The 19,806-nt window shown below is 37.9% G+C and overlaps 1 protein-coding gene across 1 annotated transcript in view; it reads right to left on the minus strand.

Moving 5' to 3' along the window:
- The window catches only part of form3 (FH2 domain-containing protein formin 3), a 30,125-nt gene that overhangs the window by 1,000 nt on the left and 9,319 nt on the right, over positions 1-19,806 (minus strand). The window contains 25 exon segments of the mRNA XM_029321922.2: positions 82-1,655; positions 1,859-2,216; positions 2,319-2,470; positions 2,715-2,849; positions 2,925-3,052; positions 3,171-3,321; positions 3,483-3,617; positions 3,801-3,939; positions 4,228-4,343; positions 4,566-4,818; positions 4,923-5,049; positions 5,133-5,203; positions 5,278-5,385; positions 5,457-5,628; positions 5,825-6,013; positions 6,106-6,167; positions 6,280-6,306; positions 6,308-6,472; positions 6,545-6,919; positions 8,037-8,216; positions 9,121-9,262; positions 12,634-12,667; positions 13,068-13,227; positions 15,360-15,475; positions 16,019-16,124. Coding sequence (XP_029177755.1) covers positions 82-1,655; positions 1,859-2,216; positions 2,319-2,470; positions 2,715-2,849; positions 2,925-3,052; positions 3,171-3,321; positions 3,483-3,617; positions 3,801-3,939; positions 4,228-4,343; positions 4,566-4,818; positions 4,923-5,049; positions 5,133-5,203; positions 5,278-5,385; positions 5,457-5,628; positions 5,825-6,013; positions 6,106-6,167; positions 6,280-6,306; positions 6,308-6,472; positions 6,545-6,919; positions 8,037-8,216; positions 9,121-9,262; positions 12,634-12,667; positions 13,068-13,227; positions 15,360-15,475; positions 16,019-16,085 — 5,136 coding nt within the window. The 5' untranslated portion in view covers positions 16,086-16,124.

Below are 19,806 nucleotides of genomic sequence, written 5' to 3' on the forward strand. Positions count from 1 at the left end.
ATATTAAATATATATATATATATTAATATATTTATATTTTTTTTCAAAAACTTTCTAGAAATGATCGAAACTGGAACCAACCTCCGGAGCCTTGCGAAGACTTCTCACTGTCGGACCAACGCTGCTGCCGCTACTGCTGCTTCTGCTGGCAGGTATCCTGCTGACGCTCACCTGACGAGGACTCAGACGTCTCTTGTCGACGACGTTCTTCGGCGGCAGCGGACTGCTCGACGGGCTGCTCTTCCTGAGGTCGTTGGTGAGCGCGCGAATGGCCGAGGTGTAGCTACGCAGATGAGCGTGATTCGTGGCCAAATTGCGTACCGTGTTCACGGACGTAGCACTGTTCAGAGAGCTCCGGGAGCTGCGTAGGCTGCTCCTGGAACCGGAACGTTGCACCTCGTTCTTCAACAGAGCTCCTGGATTACTCGCCTGGCCGTTCGAGGTCTTCTTCAAGGTCTTCTCGTTCTTCCTCAGCGCGGACTCGCGTTTCGCACCTGCAGCTCTTGTCGGCAGAAAGCTCGATTTTTCCGACGCGTTTCTCGGGGTCTCCTTCTTGCCGAAAATCTTCCCCGAGCTTGGCTTCACTAACTTGTCGATGGACAAGGATCTTCGACCATGACTGTTCAAGTCATCATCGTCGTGCATCGTCTTCGTGACGCTACGTCGATGCTGGTCCCCGCTGTAGCTCAGCTCTGCCGGCGAGCACCTCGTCGAGTCGTGCGTGTCCGTCTCGTAATTGCCAGAGGACGTCTCTTGACTCAGAGTCTCTGAAACGAGGCTCTGCGTCTCCTCGAAGCCTTCGTCATTCAGCTCTTGGTCTCGGCTGACCTTGCCGGATGTCGGCGGCGGCGACGACGTCACGCTTATATCGGGGATAAATCTGCTGCGGAACATGGAGTTCTGCCGCGTCATCGTCGACCGATCGCGAAGGTCGTCCACGGATCGAACGTCCTTCTCCAGGCTTCCTTCGACGCTCCTCGAGTCTCCTGCGCGTTGCTCGTCTTCCCTCGTGATTCTGGAGACGTCGTCTCGCTCGTGCAGCGAGTTCTCGCTGCAGAAGTTGTTCCTGCTCGACGTCTCCCGCTTCTGGTTCACCTGGCTGGGTGGATTGCTGGTCAAGCGGACCGCTTCCTTCACCTGGCTCGGATCGATCATGCTCCGATGACGCTCGCGACTCGTCACCGCTCGCTCTGCAAGCACCGTGACGGCCTCGCGGGGTCGCGACTCCTGCATCACCGGACTCAGCACCGTGTTGCTCACCGCTACCACTGGCGGCGGAGGCTGACTGATCGGCAGTCTCGAGGTCCTGTGGCTCGTCGCGGTCATCGTCGCCGGCGTCTCCGTCGTCTTCGTCGTCGAGAGACGCTGCAGATCCTCGCCGGAGCGCGCGATCTCCGCCAGCGCGGCGTCGATGTCGCGCGACGACGACGAGGCGACGATGTCGCGCCGCTTCAGCTTGTCCTGCCAGATACGCAGCATGACGTCCTCGTCCTCGCGGGTGCCCTCGTCAGCCAGGGCGAGGGTGCTGGGTCGTTGCATCGCCGGCTTTTCGTCGCAGATCAACTCGGGACTCGACACGTCCTTGTCACCTGCCGAATCCTGAGTCTTCTTGTATCTACGAGTACGACGCGTCGCCGAGTACCTGTCGAAGTTGCCTGAAAATAATTATGAGCACGATTATCCTCTCATTCTATTAATATAACATTATTTTAATAATATATAAATAATATAACATAAAATAATATAATTATATTAATGTATTAATATTATAATAATAATAATATAATTATATTAATATTATAATTATTTATAATATATATTATATAGATAATCCTTCTTTTTCTTTTTTTTTATTTACCGGTACCGAGATCTGAGGCGATGGGTTTCAGGATCGCAGTCTTCATTTCTCGACTCTGGAAGGAGCCATTGCAACGTTCTCTTTTGCAGGGCTCCTTCTCCACGGGTTTCACCTCCTTCGGAGGACTAAACAGCCGTCTGGTCGCCGGCGGCGTCTCGATGTTGTCCGAGTCAATCTCGATCTTGTCGCTGATTCTTTCCTCGTCCGCGGTTTTCTTGCTGAGCTTCGAGAATCGCCGGGTTGCGGGCGCTTGCGATCCGGTGTAAGGTTGCCGAAGATAAATAGTCAGTTCGTCCTGGGCGTCCGTGTTCAGAGTGTCGCTGAGCTTGTTCTTCTTCCTGTCCTCTTCTCTGATCGCCTGATAAGCATATCGCATCGTGCAATTTCAATCTTTGCAACCTTATTATGTTGTTAAACATTCTTCTGCCAAAGACTTGGCTTAAATAATTATTATATTTACCTGCAGTGTACTCGGGACGAGAGCGTTCTCCGTACTGTGTCTAGATCTAAATCTACGGGAATAACGCGGATCAGTCTCTTCCATACTATTTGGTACGTTCAAGCTCGACTTCCGCCAAGGAGACTTGTCCTGCGACGAGAGCGGTTGAGCTTCTGAAACGAAAATACGCACTTGGAAAGCTTACTCAATGATAATAAAAATAATACAATAAAATTGCAAATAATAAATCTAATAATATAAATAATAGATAAATATAATAATATCAAAATAATAGAGAATAATATAAATAATAATAAGATAATAAAAATAATACAAAAAATTGCAAATAAATTTAATTCTTTTTACAGCGAACGCAAGGAGAAAATTCCTTGGACTTTTATAGAAGTGAAAAATCACCTTCAATGGCCTCCATCGTGCGCATCACATCCGTCTTCTCGACGGACGGTCGCCAGTCGTAAACCCCGGAGAATTCTCCTTCGTGCACGGATCGATCCTCCGTCGAAGGGTTCGACGCGCCTTTGCCTTCGTTTTCTGCAGAGCCGAAACGTGTCTCGCATTCAGATCCAAGTTTAATATTTATGGAAAGTAAAGTCTCCGGACACTCACCCGAGTCTTCGAAGGACCGTCGGTTCGCCTGGTGCAATTGCTTCGCTCTTCTCTGAAGCTGCTCGCCCGCGCGATCCTCTTTCTCGTTCTCCGACAGCCACGCCTCGATCTTTTGCCGCCAGGCTTTCCTGATCGATGATATATCAATTAATTAAACTCTTGTTACTCTTTTCAAGTCTTTAAACATAAAAATAACAGCAACAAAATCGTTTTCTCAAGACTGCACGAATTATCCCTCCAACTTACCCGGTCGGCTTCGCTTCCTCCTCCTGCAGGAACGGCTTGCTCTCTGCGAGGGGAGACGGCGAGCTCGGTCGTTCCCGATCTCCCGAAAAATCGGCGTTCAGGAGGTCGCCTCTTCGCGACTGTCCACGAGCTCTTCGCGCCCACGATCGATCTTCGGAACAAAAAAAAAATATATATATATATATTTTATATATAATTATAATTATATAATGTATTTTATATATTATATATATGTATAAATATATATTTAAAAAATAATTAAATTAAAATTAATGAATGAAATTCGTTGGTGTCAACTGGCAAATTAGATACCTAAACTTCCCCACGATTTTCTCTCCCGCGTATTGTCCTGTCCGGATGTTCGCAAGAAATCCATTAGATTTCCGTCGTCATCCTCGCAGGGTATTCTGCTTCTGCGCCTACGAAGCGTGCCGTTAGGCGTGATATCTGTAGAATAGGAGAAATAATTATACCTTGGAATACATATTTCGAAATGTTTGGGTTGTACAAAGACAGACACGTTACTCGGAATGTTTATTCCTGAAAACTCGAACTATATGATAATGTATTATCTTGTTCAACAAAGTTTCTAACTCCTTTACAACTTCTTTCAATACGCGCACGTAATACCTGGCGAGTACGTGTCCTCTTTGGTAGATTGTTGATCAGGACCGCCTGAACATGATCCTAAACGACGTCGGATGCTGGGCGATCCGACGATGGAGACGTCCTCGTCCGACGTGACTCCGCCATTCTGCAATCTTCTCATCTGGAAACATCGTCGAAGATCTTTCATTCTGATCGTATACAAAATTAAAAGACATATGCGTATGTATGTCTTTAGAACAGACTAATAATTTATGAATTGATCATAATAAAATATGCTTATTCGATTACTTCTGCGTAACTTTTACACGATTAAATGTAAAATTATACCGAAGCTAATTTTCTACTTTCGTCCAAAGTGTCCATTCGTATTTAAATTCGCTGTCGCCGAGAGAACACGCTGGTTACAACGAGAATGTTAAGTAGATGCTAAGCAGATGGCAAAATTTACCTTGGCCTCGCCGCGGCCGTAATTTCTCTGAGGTAAACCGGTATGAAGCTCGAATAGCCCATAGTCCATTAGGTTGGACTCGGATTCCGAGCCTGGTGTCTCCGCTTGACTGCTCACTGCGCAATGGACGAACGCACATTTATTAAAAGAACAGGACAAAGAAGAAAAAAGAATAGAAAAGCACACTAGATGTTGCGAAAAATAAACTAAACATTTATCAATCTTAAGAATACTTTAAAATGTGTACCAGGTACACATCGTTGCTTGGTATAAAAAATAATTATATATATATAATTATATATATAATTATATATGTAAATAATTATATATATATTTACGCAGTCGTTTTCTCGCTAACAGCTGTTCCTCGCGTTGTTTGCGACGCGCCAGGACCTGCTCTTCTTGGATACGTCGCCTCTCGTTCTCCGCGATCGCCTGATTAAACTTTTGGCAAAACTGATGAAATATCCTGAAGCATTCTTCGATCTTGAACGCGCTCGTGTCCTCGCAAAAGAATTCCGCCAGCGATCGTCTCACTCCCTCGAGCTCTTCCATGTCCCTCTTCAACTGCGCCATTTCTTGTTCGGCCATCTGCGAAAGAAACATTTTATTCAAGTGTGTTTTAATTGTTTTCTTTTTTTATTTATTTCATGTATTGCGATATTTATTTAGATTTGTTGCATTTCTTAATATACCTGAAGAAACTGTGCCATTTGTTCCTGTATATCGTTTTCGGTCGAGGAGAGCTGAATTTGGCCTTTGATCTTTTTAATCTTCGTGTCCAAAGTGTTAAATTCGTTGTTAAGTTGCTCAATCGTGGTTCTACAGGAAATGATTTATTGCAAGAATTAGTGTTTTTCTCTACATAAATATTATACATATATAATAATATAATGATTCCTTACTTTGTCGCTGCTTCTAAGGCAGTCATATTTTTTGCGAAATTTAGCAGATCCTTTCGTTTTCTTTCGGCTTGCTAAAGTAACATACAATCAAAATTATGTATGTATTGTATATTATAATCGACAAAAAAATTAATCTGCATTTTACCAATGCCACGTAGTGTATCAGATTCATCCCCGGTTTGTTCGCACGAATTTCCGTCAGCTTCTGCAACGAGGAAAGCTTCACGCCTGCCGCATTGCCAGCGTAACCGCCCTGCAAATATATATAAGTAATAACATTCGATAAGTAAAAATTGATTCGCTTATCGGTGAGAAAATGCGTACAGAGTTGAGGAAGTTTCCGGCGACCAAAACCATGTACAGCACTTCCTGGAGAGGCTTGTTCGTCATGAGGTCCTCGCCGGCGAGTATCATCGAGTTGATACTTGGCTCCAGGTAGCTCATATTCGCGGCGAATTCTTCCTTCAGCAGCATGCACTCAATGCGCAGCTTATAACTGTATGTATCCATTAAAATGAATATAAATTTCTTATATATTATAAATTTATTATAAATTATATATATAATTTAATTAAATAAATAAATTATATATATACAAATATATATAATTAAAAAATTAAATACATGTAAATAATTATATATATATTCTTTTTTAATTATGTATTAAATGAAGAAATGACAAACTATATTACTTTGGCACTTGAATAAGCTGCAGGAAGAACTTCTCGGCGTTACCCAGCTTCGACTTGTCGCCGTCGAAGCTTTTGAGCATCTCGAGCTCGTCCACTTCCGGCAGTATCTTCAAAAGTCCACGCAGTTTCTCCGCGCCGATGTCATCATGACCACCTTCCTTGATAAGCTGAATTATATCCTCGTTCGAACTAATAAAAAAAAATATATAAAATATATTAATATCTTTTTCAGTTTGTAACAGTAATATATTTTCACTCCCTTTCTCTCTTTCTTATCGTACCTTCGGAATTGCTTGAGGAAGATGTTAACGTTCAAGCTCCTTTTTCCATCGAGTAATGCAATCTGAAATTGCAATAAAAAAATAATACACTTAAGAGACTCTCAGTATATCATACTGCAAAGTAAAAATAGTAAAATAAATATAAATAAATAGTAAAATATTAAAAGCACCGACCTCCGTCGGTTCTCGACGACGTCGTTCGAACGTCGACTCCGGTGCCGCACGAGGCCGAGTAGGTAGCCGGTGGCATTAACGGGGGCACTTGTTGACAGAAGAGGCCCTCCATCTCGGCCCAGTCCAGGTCCGCCATCGGCGAATTCTGATGCTCGTTCGCCACCAGGGACCAGATGTTCCGCTTGCCGATCACCTGGTGATCGATAAAGGAATCAGAAAAAAGGTCCTCCTTTCATTACTCATCCCTCTTTCTGACTTCTGATACCTTATGATTGGGTATCTTGTTCCAGTTGATAGTCTTCATTTTCGTCCTGGGGGCTGGAATCTCCTGCTGCGGCAGCAGTCTCGCGTGACTGCTGGGTGGCTCGGGGGTAAGCGCGCGCTCGACGGGAGCCACCCGCAAGGGAGGCGGCATCGGGGGCTCCATCGGTGCGGCGGCGATGTTGACGACGTTGACGAAGAGCGGCGGAGGTGGAGGTGGTGGCAGGACGAAGCCGCTCGGTGGTGGATTTGGGGGACCTGGCGGTGCCGCCGGAATCGGAGGTGGCGGCGGCGGCGAACCGCTGCTGGCCGGCAGCGACGCTTTCCTCGACGTCCCACACGTCTGATCGGCGCCGCGGCAGTGACAGCATAGATTCGTCTGGAAATATCAAGCATTTTTTTATATATGTACCTATCTCTGGTTTTCTCCTATTTTTAATCTTAATCTTCTCACGTGTAGGGCTTCTCTGAGGATTTCTCTATAGGTTTCATTAATTATTAAGGATCATATATGTGTTTATTTATTTAATTAATTATATTTATTAATATATTTATTTATTATTAATTTTGTTTTAAATTCTATATATTACCGTAATATATATTTGATTACACATTAATTGTAAAAGTTAATAATTTATTAATAAGTTTATTATAAGAAATCCTTTCCACGTTTATGGCTTGAATTTCTATTATGTAAATAATTTTAATTCTTCAATTTCTGTTATGTACATAATAAAAATTCGAGGATTAAAATTATGCACGTAATGGAACTTTAAAAATTAAAATTATGTACATACATAATAAAAATTCAAGAATTAAAATTATGTACATAAAAAAATTCGAGAATTAAAATTTTGCCAATGCATAAAATATTTCAGCAAGACTTATAATGAAGTATATCATCGCATTCTTTATCGTTCGAATTTAGAACGCACAGTAAAACAATCGAATCTCAATATCGAATAATATAATAATAAAAAATCGAATTTTCCAGGGAATCAGGTTTTTCGTAAAATTCTTTACGGAAGAAACGCATTTACGTGCGCGAGTGCAGGCTTCGTGATTCATCGACACGAGGCGTGGTACGAGTTTCTTCTTTTATGGACTCGCGTCTTTCGGTCAAGTACGGTCAGAAAAGTAAAAGTGTACACGACGGCTCTGTTGCACACACGTGTCGTCGTGTTATATTAGTTTGCGTTAGCAGGGTTGACATTGATGATCATCCCGATGATCGCGAAATTTTCAACGATCTGATGTAACACCACGATGTAAACCGAGGTCCTCTTCGCGATTGCGTAATCGGCGAAAGTCTTGTAGTTGGGTGGAATCGATAAACTTGAGGACTTTTCAATGTAAAGGATGAATCCGATCATGTGTCTGTCTAAGAATGCCCAGAAGCCCGATTAAAGATTAAAGAAGAGACGTTGTTGCGAAACGTCAAGTTAGGAAACCTTTTTATTCTGTGGAATATCCAGATGAAATGTCAAGTAACTCACTTGAAGACTGGGCGATCTCAACAATTTCGTGGCATCCTCGCGACTCTCCAGCAACGTGGCTCGGTGCACCAGGGTCTCGGCGATGTCCCACGCCAGATCACTGGCGGCGTCTTTCGGGTCCAGTCGCAGCAGATGCTGCAGGACGCTCAGAAAGGGTATCTCCTGCGGCGTGTCTGCAACCTGAAAAAGAGAGTATGCTGCGTTTCATCAGACGTCTCACTTAAACGCTAGCTCTATCAGTCTAGTCTCTTCAAACAGCTCTTGGCCGATGATTGATCGACTGACGTGGAGGTTTATAATAGCTAATAATCGAAACGCTCTTATTTTGAAGAGACGAACGCTTTAAAAATGAAAAAATCCCTAACATATCCGAAAGATATATCCAGAGAAGGTTTAGATGTCTTCTGGATATTCTCAAACGGCTTTCAGATTTGTTGAACAATATATTCCAAAGATATTCCAAGGATATTCTAGGATATCCTCTGCTTCTGAATATATTTAGGATTGTAATCCCTAACAACACAACCTATCCGAAATACGTTCAAGGATATTCAAGGATATTCTATAGATTCCTACTTATGGACATCCTCTGAACGTCTTTCGGATTTGTTGAACAATCCTTAATAACATAACTAAACATCCATGTGATATTTAGAAGTAGAGGATATCCAGGATGTCTTGATGTCCTCTGGATATCCTTGAACGTCTTTCTAATAGATAAATCCAATAAATAGATTGTGCTGTTAGGGATTGTTCAAAAAATCTCAGAATATACCTAAAAGATACTAGAAGCAAAGGATATCTTAGGATACTAGAAGCAAAGGATATTCTAAGATATCCTTTGCTTCTAGTATCCTCTGGGTATATTCTGAGATTTATTGAACAATCCCTAATAGCACAATCTATCAGAAAGACGTTCAAGGATATCCCGAGAACATTAGAACATCCTACGGATATCCTCTACAGAACATCCTATGTATATCCTATGAACATCCTTTAAATGTCTTTGGGATATGTCGTGCTGTTAGGGATTGTTGAAAAATATTAGGAATCGAGTATTAGGAATGCCGGAAGTGTCGCTCACTTGGCCGAGGATGGCGTAGAAGACGTCCACGTGAGAGGAGAGATCGATCCCTGGCGGTCCTTGATTCGCGAGCTCCTCGTCCGTCTCCCGTTGATCCTCGAAGGCGTCGAGCTGCACCCTCACGTCCGGCGCGTGACTCTTCCTGCAAGAAGAATCGCCACTTTCCTCGATGATCCAGAGGATATATGTATGTATTTCAAGCCGAACAACACATAGAGTTGTCCGCGCTCTATTTCCGGCGCGCTCGACCGCGAGCTTTCTTTAGAAATTCAATTTCTATTTCGGTAAATTCTCTTCCTCCTCCTTCCTCGAGGCACATTTTCATATGTTTCCATCCCCATATTTAATAAGTATATTAACATTTATTTATGATGAAACTTGAGACCAAGTTTTTATTGCCAAAAATCAAAGTTGCCGATGAAGATATCAACGCAAACGTCAGAATTTCTAGGTGAAAAAAATCACTGTCACACACGAGCAATCACGAATTCCTCCGTGAGACGTCTGAATAGTTCCGTGAACGATTCTGCCACCTCAAAGTGCACGGAAATAGTCGTCGAAGATCTCGAAAGAACCTCCACCGGCTCCAATAAATAGATCGAAATATACGAAATGCCAGAAGAAGAGAGGAAGACGAACTGGATCGCGAGAAATTTGAAATAAAATGAGGATCCGCACTTTTACTTGCGGCACATTTATAATAAAATATATGGAAATAAGTGTACGCATAAATTCTGGAAGAATGCAAAGTTTAACAAGATGAAATAACGCGGAATGCGCTAAATTGGTGATTAGAGGATCAAGAGAGAAAGAGAGATGACAGACGCAATTAAGATTCGAACGGAGAGATAGGTCGAGCATCCAGAACAGTCTGGGAGAGACTTCCAGCGCGTGTCCTACCAGAGAGTGCGTATACCAAAATACTCGCCGCACGACGCTCCAATCCTGTCATCGATCTTCGCTACGAGCAAAACAGAAGCGGATAAAAAGGAGCACGAGAGAGAGAGAGAGAGAGAGAGAGAGCACACGGCCGTGACTCACGGGAAGCAATGCCATGCGTTGTTAGAACAAAAGGAAGAAAAACGGAGGGAATTCTCGAAGACCGTGTCTCTTCTTAGGATACTTGAAATTTGTATGCGCCTCGCGCTCTATAAACGAATATAAATGGATAAATGTGTACCTAAAAGAAAAGAAAAATATTCTACATTCCGACAGAGTCGCCAAAATGCGAGAATAAACATCAATTTGGGGTGGAATGCCTTCTATCTTTTTTCTCGAGTTGTGCTACTAGGAGTCCCAATTTCACAAAGAATTATTGTATAATAATTATTATTAAAATTAATTCTTTTTTATAATTATTATATTTATAATAATTATTCACAATAATTTATTATGTATAATAAATATATATATATATATATATATATATAATATTTATAATTTATAATAATTATTACTATATAAATATACTAATATAATTAACATAATAAATATAATTTATAAATTAATTATGAATATAAATAATTATAAAAGAGAACAGTAATATAATCAAAATTATTACATTTATAATAATAATTATAAAAAATAATAATTAATATTTTTCACGAAACCATCCGATATGTGCAAGAAAAAGATTTCGCTAACGTGACGTGTCTCCCTTTTTATTCCTTACCGCTGATGGACGTTAAACGCATCGTTGCAGAGATGAAGAAGAGAGAGATGATGACGACGACGACGTATGTATAATACGAATGCGACGACGACGGCGGCATTCGATCACACGGATGCGGAGGAGAATGCAACGCGGAGGACCGATGCGTCGCGACGGCGGATGCATTTCTGGCGACGCCACGCTGGAGCGACGACGACGACGTCGTCGCAGGTGCATCGGGGTGCTATGGTGAGGAGTTAATTCGGGCCTCTCTCGACCTCTCTACAACCCCCTCCCCTTTCTTCGCGATTTCGCGGCTTTTTTTATTCCTCCTCCCTCTCCCTCACCCTCTTGATTTTATTCAAATATTTATACATTTATCTTTTTATCAATTAAATCATTTATTATAATCAATGTTGTGCTTATATTGTTAGATGATTTTAAAATAGTTAGATAAAGATGAGATAAAAATATGTAAATTTTTATCTTGGATGAAGATGATTTTGTTTTAAATATATTTAGATAAAAGATGAAATTATATGGCGATTCATCTAGATAAAAAATTTTTAAGATTGCTTATGTAAACACAGTTATAAAAAGATGTAAATTATAAAAATATATGTATTCATATTTTTCTTTATTCTACTATTTAAGCATTTTTGTGTGCTATGATTCTAAACCAAAATTATTCTAGATAATTTAGTAAAGATAATACTTTTTGCATCTAAGATGCATATTTTTATTATCAAACACTGATTATAATTAAGATTATCTCTCTCCTTTTCTCTTTTTCTACTTCTTTTTATCTTCTTCATTCGCTGAAATTATGCAGAGAAAATATACATATAATATATGTATAATTCTATTTCTTGGCCATTTTGATTATAATGAAGGAATTAATTTCTCCGATATTCCTAAACGCTGAATTAATTCGGCATAAATTTTTCGATATATCTCTTCTTTGGACTATAAAAAGGCTATTTCAATTCGATGTAGAAGCGACTTTTTCAAGAAAGAGATACTGATCGATGATCGAACGGAGATTTTTTTTTATAGATTTGTGTGATTTTATTCTTTGCACGGTAGAAGAAGGAAATGATTAATAATCGCATAATTACGCCTTATATACGCATACGAATGTGTACTTTGAGCATAATAGTAGCGGCTGTTTGCTCAATAAAACGTGTACTGATAAGCGAATAAGTACACAATCGCAAAACGTTTAGCATTAACACCTTAAGAAATGTAATCAAGAATCTCTCTTTAAAAAATGAATAAGATTTAATCTGAAATAACAATTACATTATTTCATCTCAATGAAAATTAGCAAAATTGCTTATGAACATATATATACATCCCAAAAACCAGAAAATTCTTGGATCCATTTGCAGACGATTTTTCCTTAACAAATTGACTAAAAAAATCTGACTTTAAGAGATCAAATAATTTTGGAATATTCTGTATATAAAATAGTACAAAGATTTTAATTTTTTATTTTCGTACGCAAGAGCAAACTAATGAATTTTTTGCCATTCGAGAAATGATGAGAAAAAATTAAATAATGATTTGCGATTTATTTTTATTTATTAAATTATTCGGATTAATATGCATGCAAATGTGTTAGTATTAAGATTCGTCCCAACGGGATATCCTCCCTCGTTAATGAACCGTGAATCCTTCGTGTAATTATCTCTAACTCTAATTACACGAAGCACGCGACATTAAGCGACGTGCGAAGAAGACGATGTGGGTACAATAAAGCGTCTCCTTTCGTTCGCACATTCATTATTTATTCCACAACGTCAAAGTGTTAATTAATTAGCAAATATCGCGAATCCGGATAATCGTTATAATGTACTCACCGTAGCTCGTTTAGAATCGGCAAGAGTTTGAGGCCTGAAATGGAAATCGCATGTTGAGCTCTCGTCTGTAACGATGTAACAGAAACGCAGAATCCAAATTCGCAAATATTTATTTCATTTGAATTTATCTTAAACGCAAAAGAAATTTAATAACAATTATATCTATATTATTTTATCTTAATAAAAATCAGCAAAATTACTTATGTAAGCAGGGTATCCCAAAAATACCGATTAATTTTTTTTTTTTAAATTGGAAACAATTTAAAACGACTCGAAAAAAAAGAATGACAAGAGATATAATAATAAAAATTCTGTTCTACTCATTTTTGATGAAAACAACTCTGGAGAAGACGCGCGATTATATATCGAGCAGACTTGAGATGAAGCAACGAGGAAGTCGCGATCGAGAAGACTCGATATATTTCTCTACTCACCGATAAACTCATTGCGTATGCGTATGCGATCCTTGAGCACCGGCGTCGAGATGACCAAACAATTTATGAATGCCAACAGTGCGGTCTGGTAATCCTCCGCTGTCGCCTTCTGTAGCTCGTCGACCACGACTCGCAATCGATAACGCTCGCCCTTTCGTTCCTACACACGTCCGAATATATAAATCTTAATACAAGAATTGCCTCTTATCGTCGCTCGTCTATTCCTGGAAACATCGCTTCGAAGGAACAAAGACGTCGGTCAATGTTCTCTCCCTTTCGCATTCAAAAAATTACTCAGCTCGCAAGCACGCGTCATTTTGACGTCTAATGACGTCATCAGATGTCAAAATGACGCAGACTCGGATATAGCAAACCGACGTCATTAAACGTCAAATAACGTCATCGACGTCATTAAACGTCAAATAACGTCATCGACGTCATTAAACGTCAAATAACGTCATCGACGTCATTAAACGTCAAATAACGTCATCGACGTCATTAAACGTCAAATAACGTCATCGACGTCATTAAACGTCAAATAACGTCACGACGTCATTTTGATATCTGATGACGTCATTAGACGTCAAAATGACGTCAATTATATCATCAGATGTCAAAATGACGTCGATGACGTCGGTTTGCTACTTGAGTACTCGCGACTATAATTAAACCCTTATTAATCCTTCTGTCAATGCATAATTTTACGCTTTAAAAAATCCACTTTTAACATTTAAAGCTGCCTTGGTTACCTGCTGACTCATTGACAGAAGGGTTAAACAGAAGAGTTAAAATCAAATTGCCGATTTCGAAAAAACATTTTAACCCTGCGGAAAAATTTTCGAATCCGCAGTTTCTTTGGCAATCGGCAATTTTATTGAGAGTTCTGAGAGTTCTAGTCTCCCGAAGAGTTCTATCAATTACCCTAATTGTTTAATGCGCTAAAGTGAATAGAAAAAGTTATACGACTTCAAAGTTAGAAAAAAGTGTGAAGTTTAATAATTTTGGCAGTCAGAACTTTAATAATTTTTTCAAAATTTAAAAAATGGGGAGCTAACTTCACATACTCTAGCAAGATCCATTTATGTCGATCAAACGCGATTTGTTCAGCTCTGCGCGGATCTCGAATCTTCTCCTTTTTTCAATACCACACGCGAGACGAATGAATAAAGAGGAACGACCTGTAATCCGTCGTTCGTTTCTTGAATGCGCATGCAAATTGCGCGGCGATAAAAATAAATTTCGCAACGCAAAGCGAGCTCTCGCGATGGTTTAATACAATGGGAAACGTTACGGCAACTCACTCTTACTTGTGTATACGGAGTTAATATTACAGCCTTCTTTCTTTTGTTCATTGAAGGGGGAAGACCTTGAACCGCGACGTGACTTTTACCTAAGCGCAGCTCCTCGGGCTATTTTACAACGAGCAGGTACATACATACATACATACATACAATGCTTATTCGTGGCTTCAATATGGTGTATAATTTGTCGCGAGGGTATTCAGGAGGATCGTTTCGAACCAGGAATGTCTTCATCGTTCGGGCAAACGAACGTATTCGCTTAAATAGAATCGGTCTATTGTCATTGAAAAGCAGTGAATAGTCACTGATGTTCTTTCTATCTCAGTTAGAAAGTAGAACACTGTGGATCAATGAAATCTCATTGAAAGAATTATCAATTTGTGGCTACTTTAATCAGTATATTTGAAAATGTGTCTTATATAGTATAAAATATATTTTTTTGCAATATATATTTTGTTAAAAAATATTTAATCAAGAGTCTCGTTTATTTTTTGTATCTTAAGGTATATCTTAAGAAAAAAAATATTATATAGAATTCTGAATTTTTCAATATTAATTTTATGTTTCATTCTAGAGATGTTGTGTAAGAATTTTTCTTCCTCCTTCTCAAAAAAGTTAGCAAGTTAAAATAAAGAAAAATAAAAAAATTTTAATTTATTATCTTGCAAATATGTATGATCTTGATACCATCATCAGTGACAATACTGCAAGTCAATGAAATATCCGTTGATTTTGTGTCACCGTATATTAATCCGTCTGTCAATGAGCTGGTGCCGAAAATCATTTGAAATGTAAAAATTGTGCCGAAACTGTCTCTCCGCCCGAGACAAAATACAAAGAGCCTTTGTATTCAAAGACCTCCTAAAATATAACGAGAAGGAATGTTTCATGCTATAAAAAAATGGTCAAAAAATTGGCAATGTGTCAAACAAAATTATGCATTGACAGAAGGGTTAATCAGTGACATTTCAAGATTATATCATAGTTTCACCTGGTATCTGTGAAGGGTATCGATGGCTCTCTGTCTTCCATCCTGGCTGTAGACGCAGAGAGCCGACAGTAACTCCACGACTCTCTTCTTCACGGACGGACACGCCGTTTCCAACGCTGCAATCCGAGATATCCAGGATTAGGTATAAGTTAATGATTTTTTAAACCAAGTTATGTATGTTAAAGTTAGTTGCTTATAAAATTAATTTAGTTAAGTTAAAAGTTGCATGGACAAAAAATTAACTCAGTTAAAGTTAAGTTAAGATTAAATTAACTGAAATTAAATCAAAAGTTTATTTTTAAAAACCTTAATTATTTATATTAAATTAGAATTTATTTTTTGGTAATTACAATTGATGACAAATAAATATAAAAATTAATAATAACTACTTTAATTTAAAAATAATACGTTTATAACTTATAAAAAAACAATAATGGTATTCGGAGATAAAAAAAATGTAACTTAAGAAAAAAGTTAATAAGTTTAAGGTCAAAAATAACTATTGTAGTTGAAGTTAAAAATTAATATATTTTAAATCAACTAAGTTAAGTTCAAAGTTATTAACTTTTTAACTTGTTTTTTGCTCTTACAAATTAACTAGTTGTTACCCAACCCTGGGTGGATCATTATGGCATCGGAAACGCTGTATTATAATTTACCTGAGGCGAGCTTGACGCAATAATCAGGATTATCCACGATGTAGTCGAGTCCGACATGGGAATCCATGATGCTGGCTGCTGCATCTGCGGATGCTGCGCTTCCAGTCTGCAACAGTAGTAAAAGGATTAGTTGGGTCGGCAATATAACGTCCTTTTGTTAGACACTATAAATAATTTAATAATTTATAATAAATAAATTTAACAATTTATAATAAATAAATTCAATAACTTATAATAAATAAATTTAATAATTGAAGAAATAAATAAATAATCAATTAATTATCGCATTCGAACCTAATTATTTATGGTCGCTATTAACGACAGGGATATATAAGTTGTGAGATAATCACGTATTTTGTCGGTGAAAAAAATCGCGTCGATCGAGATATTAATCGCTCCAGACAAATCCAAATGCACACACGTGCGTCTGATTTATAACGCGTATTTGCCAGCGCTTGTGTTTTTTGTGCAATAAAATGCTAATTATATTCCGGTGTCGACTGTATCTGCGAAAGGATACGACACGCGTCGTGCGTTATCGCATATTTCCTCTTAATATCCCATTAAAACGAGACGCCACCGCTATTAGAAATAGATATTACTGCGTGGTAAATGCGCAACGCTAGTTAAAGTTTCGCAACAAAACTTTTCTTACCGTAATTAATACGGCGACGTATAGGGACGTCCATAAACGCGCTTCTAGAGTCTCAATTAAGCCATTTCGCGCCTTTTAGATCTCGAAAATCCGATTTCACGCCATCGGAAAAATATCAAATTTTGATGAAATCATTAATACAGAGCATATACGAAGTAACTTTATAATTTTCTAGACTTCAGATTTTATCCTTCTCACTTTTTTCTATTTTTATTACTTTCAAGTAATTAACAAATATTTAAAAAATATTAAATAAAAAATATTAAAAATATTAACAAATAATAAAAATCGATCTCTTGCAGAAAACTCGTAGGAGGGATTGAAGAAAAATGTAAATGAGATCCTACAAAAAAAAATACGCTAGCCACATCTTAATGAAGAGCCGACCACAGTCGCAATTCAAAAAAAAAAAAAAAAGAAAAAACCATTCGTGTTTGTCTCTTTCGTCCCGACTCTGACTCAATCGAGCAAAAAAGCAAACTTCCTAAGCGACGAGGACTGTGATCGCTTTGTATTAAAGCGTGAAAACGCTTCATTTACGGCGGAAAGATTAATGATTTCTGGACTAGACAGAGCTCTCTTCTCATAAAACGTCAAATTCGCAATAACAAGTGGAGTGGAGCGAGGTCTCAAAGAGTGAGGTCTAGGTTGAAAACGTGTGCGTGCCTGGACATAAGTGCCGAAGCTGATTGTAAATTGTAAGCTCCTTAGACGAGTTTCGCTATTTCGTCATCAGAAGAAAAAGCGGATCAGAGACTGAGAAAAGAAATGAAACCTCTCTCCTATACATAGTATGCAAATTTGCTACTATTGAATTGATAAATCAGAGTTCCGTTTTATTTACAGCATTTTTATCTTTCACATTATTTATCATATGCAGGGTGTTCCTAAATAAATGTGAAACATTTTAGAAGTTACACTTCTTCAAAGGGGAGCTTAAAATTAGGTTTTTTTAAATTTTAAGTTTACGGCAAGATTAAAAAAATATTAATAAATATTATATTTATTTTACCGCAGTGGAAAATATCCATCAAATTTCATTTTTTTAATTGTCCAAAGTTTGAAAAAACAAATTAAAACCCTAATTTTCACCCCCTCCTTTGGAGGAGTGTAATTCTTCAGGAAAGAAATATATGTTTCAAAGATAAAGAATCACATTTCCTAAAGTTTTTCGCATTTATTTAGGAACATCTGTGTATATATAGATTCTCTATTATTAAACTATACAACTTTGACCTCAATTCAGACGGTATCTATTAATTTCTCGAAGAATTTTGGAGGAAATTCGATGCAAATGTTTGTCAAAAATTGTATATGAAATTTTATATTATAATACACAATTTATATAAAATTTCATATTATAATAATACATAATATTATAATAAAATATAATATTAATATATAATATAAAATATTATTATAATATAAATAAATTATATTACAATATAATAACCTAATTTTTATATTATATATATTTTATTTATGTAATATAATTTATTTATATTATAATAATATTTTATATCATATTAATATTATAATATTTTATAATATTATGAATATTTAATATTATCAAATATAATATACTATTTTATATTATAAAGACACATTTATATAAATGTTATATATATTTTAATATAAATAATTTTGACATAAAGTTTATTGTATATTATAACTGTCAATAATGAAACAATGAAATGAGCGTGCTCATTAGACTCTCGCGAATTCTTTGAAAGAGTTTAAGATATATTACATGCTAGTCACCATTCGCGAATACCGGTATCACGTCCCACCGGATATAGGCAGTTAACGGAAAGGAGCGAGACAGTCATTGTGACGTAGGAACGAAGTGAGAGTGCGTAGGAAAATGAGGAGAAGGAGCGACAGGCTGAGTAGAGTTTCGATAGTAGCGAGATAGGTAGCGACGGGATCAAGATAAATGTACATACATATGCACACGTGTGTATATTTATTCATTACATCGATCGATTCGATATCTGCGCGTACAGAACGTTCCAAAAGAATCGAGCGGATTAAAGCCCTTCCTAGCTCTTTAAGGACCTTCGATTTTTTTGTAATAAAATTTTTTCCCTTGCGATAAAAAAAAATTAAATTTTTTTCTGGCAATAAAAAAGTCTACATTTTCTTTCTCTTTTTAATCATCACATCGATCGATTCGATAACTGCACGTACAGAACGTTCCAAAAAAGAATCGAGTGAATCCTTTTTAAGGATCTTAGATTTTTTGTAATATAAAAATTATTTTTTGCGATGAAAAAAAATTAAATCTTTTTTCAATTAAATTAAATTTGTAATAAAATAAAATAAAATAAAATAAAATTATATAAAAAATAAAATAAAAAATATAAATAAAATTATTTAAAAAATAAAATAAAATTAAATTTGTAATAAAAATATTTAAATTTTTTTCTCGAAATAAAGAAATTGTTTCCTCTTAATATGAAGAAAGTTGGCGCGATTCTCGCTGGACGTGAGAGAAGAAGAGCGGCAGGAAAGGAAATATAAGGGGAAAGACCATACGATTGCGTCACCAGGCACATGCACATACCTCGCTCTAGTCACGCTTAAAAATAGACCGGTTCGAATATTAAGGACCCAACGAGAGAGGAGACACTGGTCAACCCTCCCTCTCTCAAAGGCAGGCTGTACCGGCTGCTGCAGGTCCGAATATAACGCGATATGCAGGTATAGAGATGAGATGCATCGCGATGAGAGAGAGATGATTCACGCGAGTGCGTTCGAGCTGTAAGCTAAACGCACTTAATACGAGGAGCTTCCTCGGCTGCGGGAGATATCCATCCATTCCTCCTCCTTGACGACGACCTCGAGCGCGTGCTCGTTTACGTCCGCTGCCCATCTTAGGAAGACCGCGGACTCTTTTAAAGGTGCAAGAAAAAAAAGAGGAGCGGTCTAGTTTCTTTTCTTCTTCGGACGTGTCTGTAACGTTGTCCGAAGAGGATCGTCTCGTTAATTAAATCCTTATTCGCGCGCGAAGGAATGAAAATTGAGTTCTGCGAGCGATAGATTTCTCCCGGGAGGTAAAGTGTCATCTTGCGGCACAATATTTCTTTCTTTTATAATATAAGTGGGTATTTGATTAAAAATCTGAAGTATT

The sequence above is a fragment of the Nylanderia fulva genome, unplaced genomic scaffold (genome assembly GCF_048542155.1).
Source record: "Nylanderia fulva isolate GAGA-0341 unplaced genomic scaffold, ASM4854215v1 Scaffold32, whole genome shotgun sequence".
In the NCBI taxonomy this organism is placed as follows: Eukaryota; Metazoa; Arthropoda; class Insecta; order Hymenoptera; family Formicidae; genus Nylanderia; species Nylanderia fulva.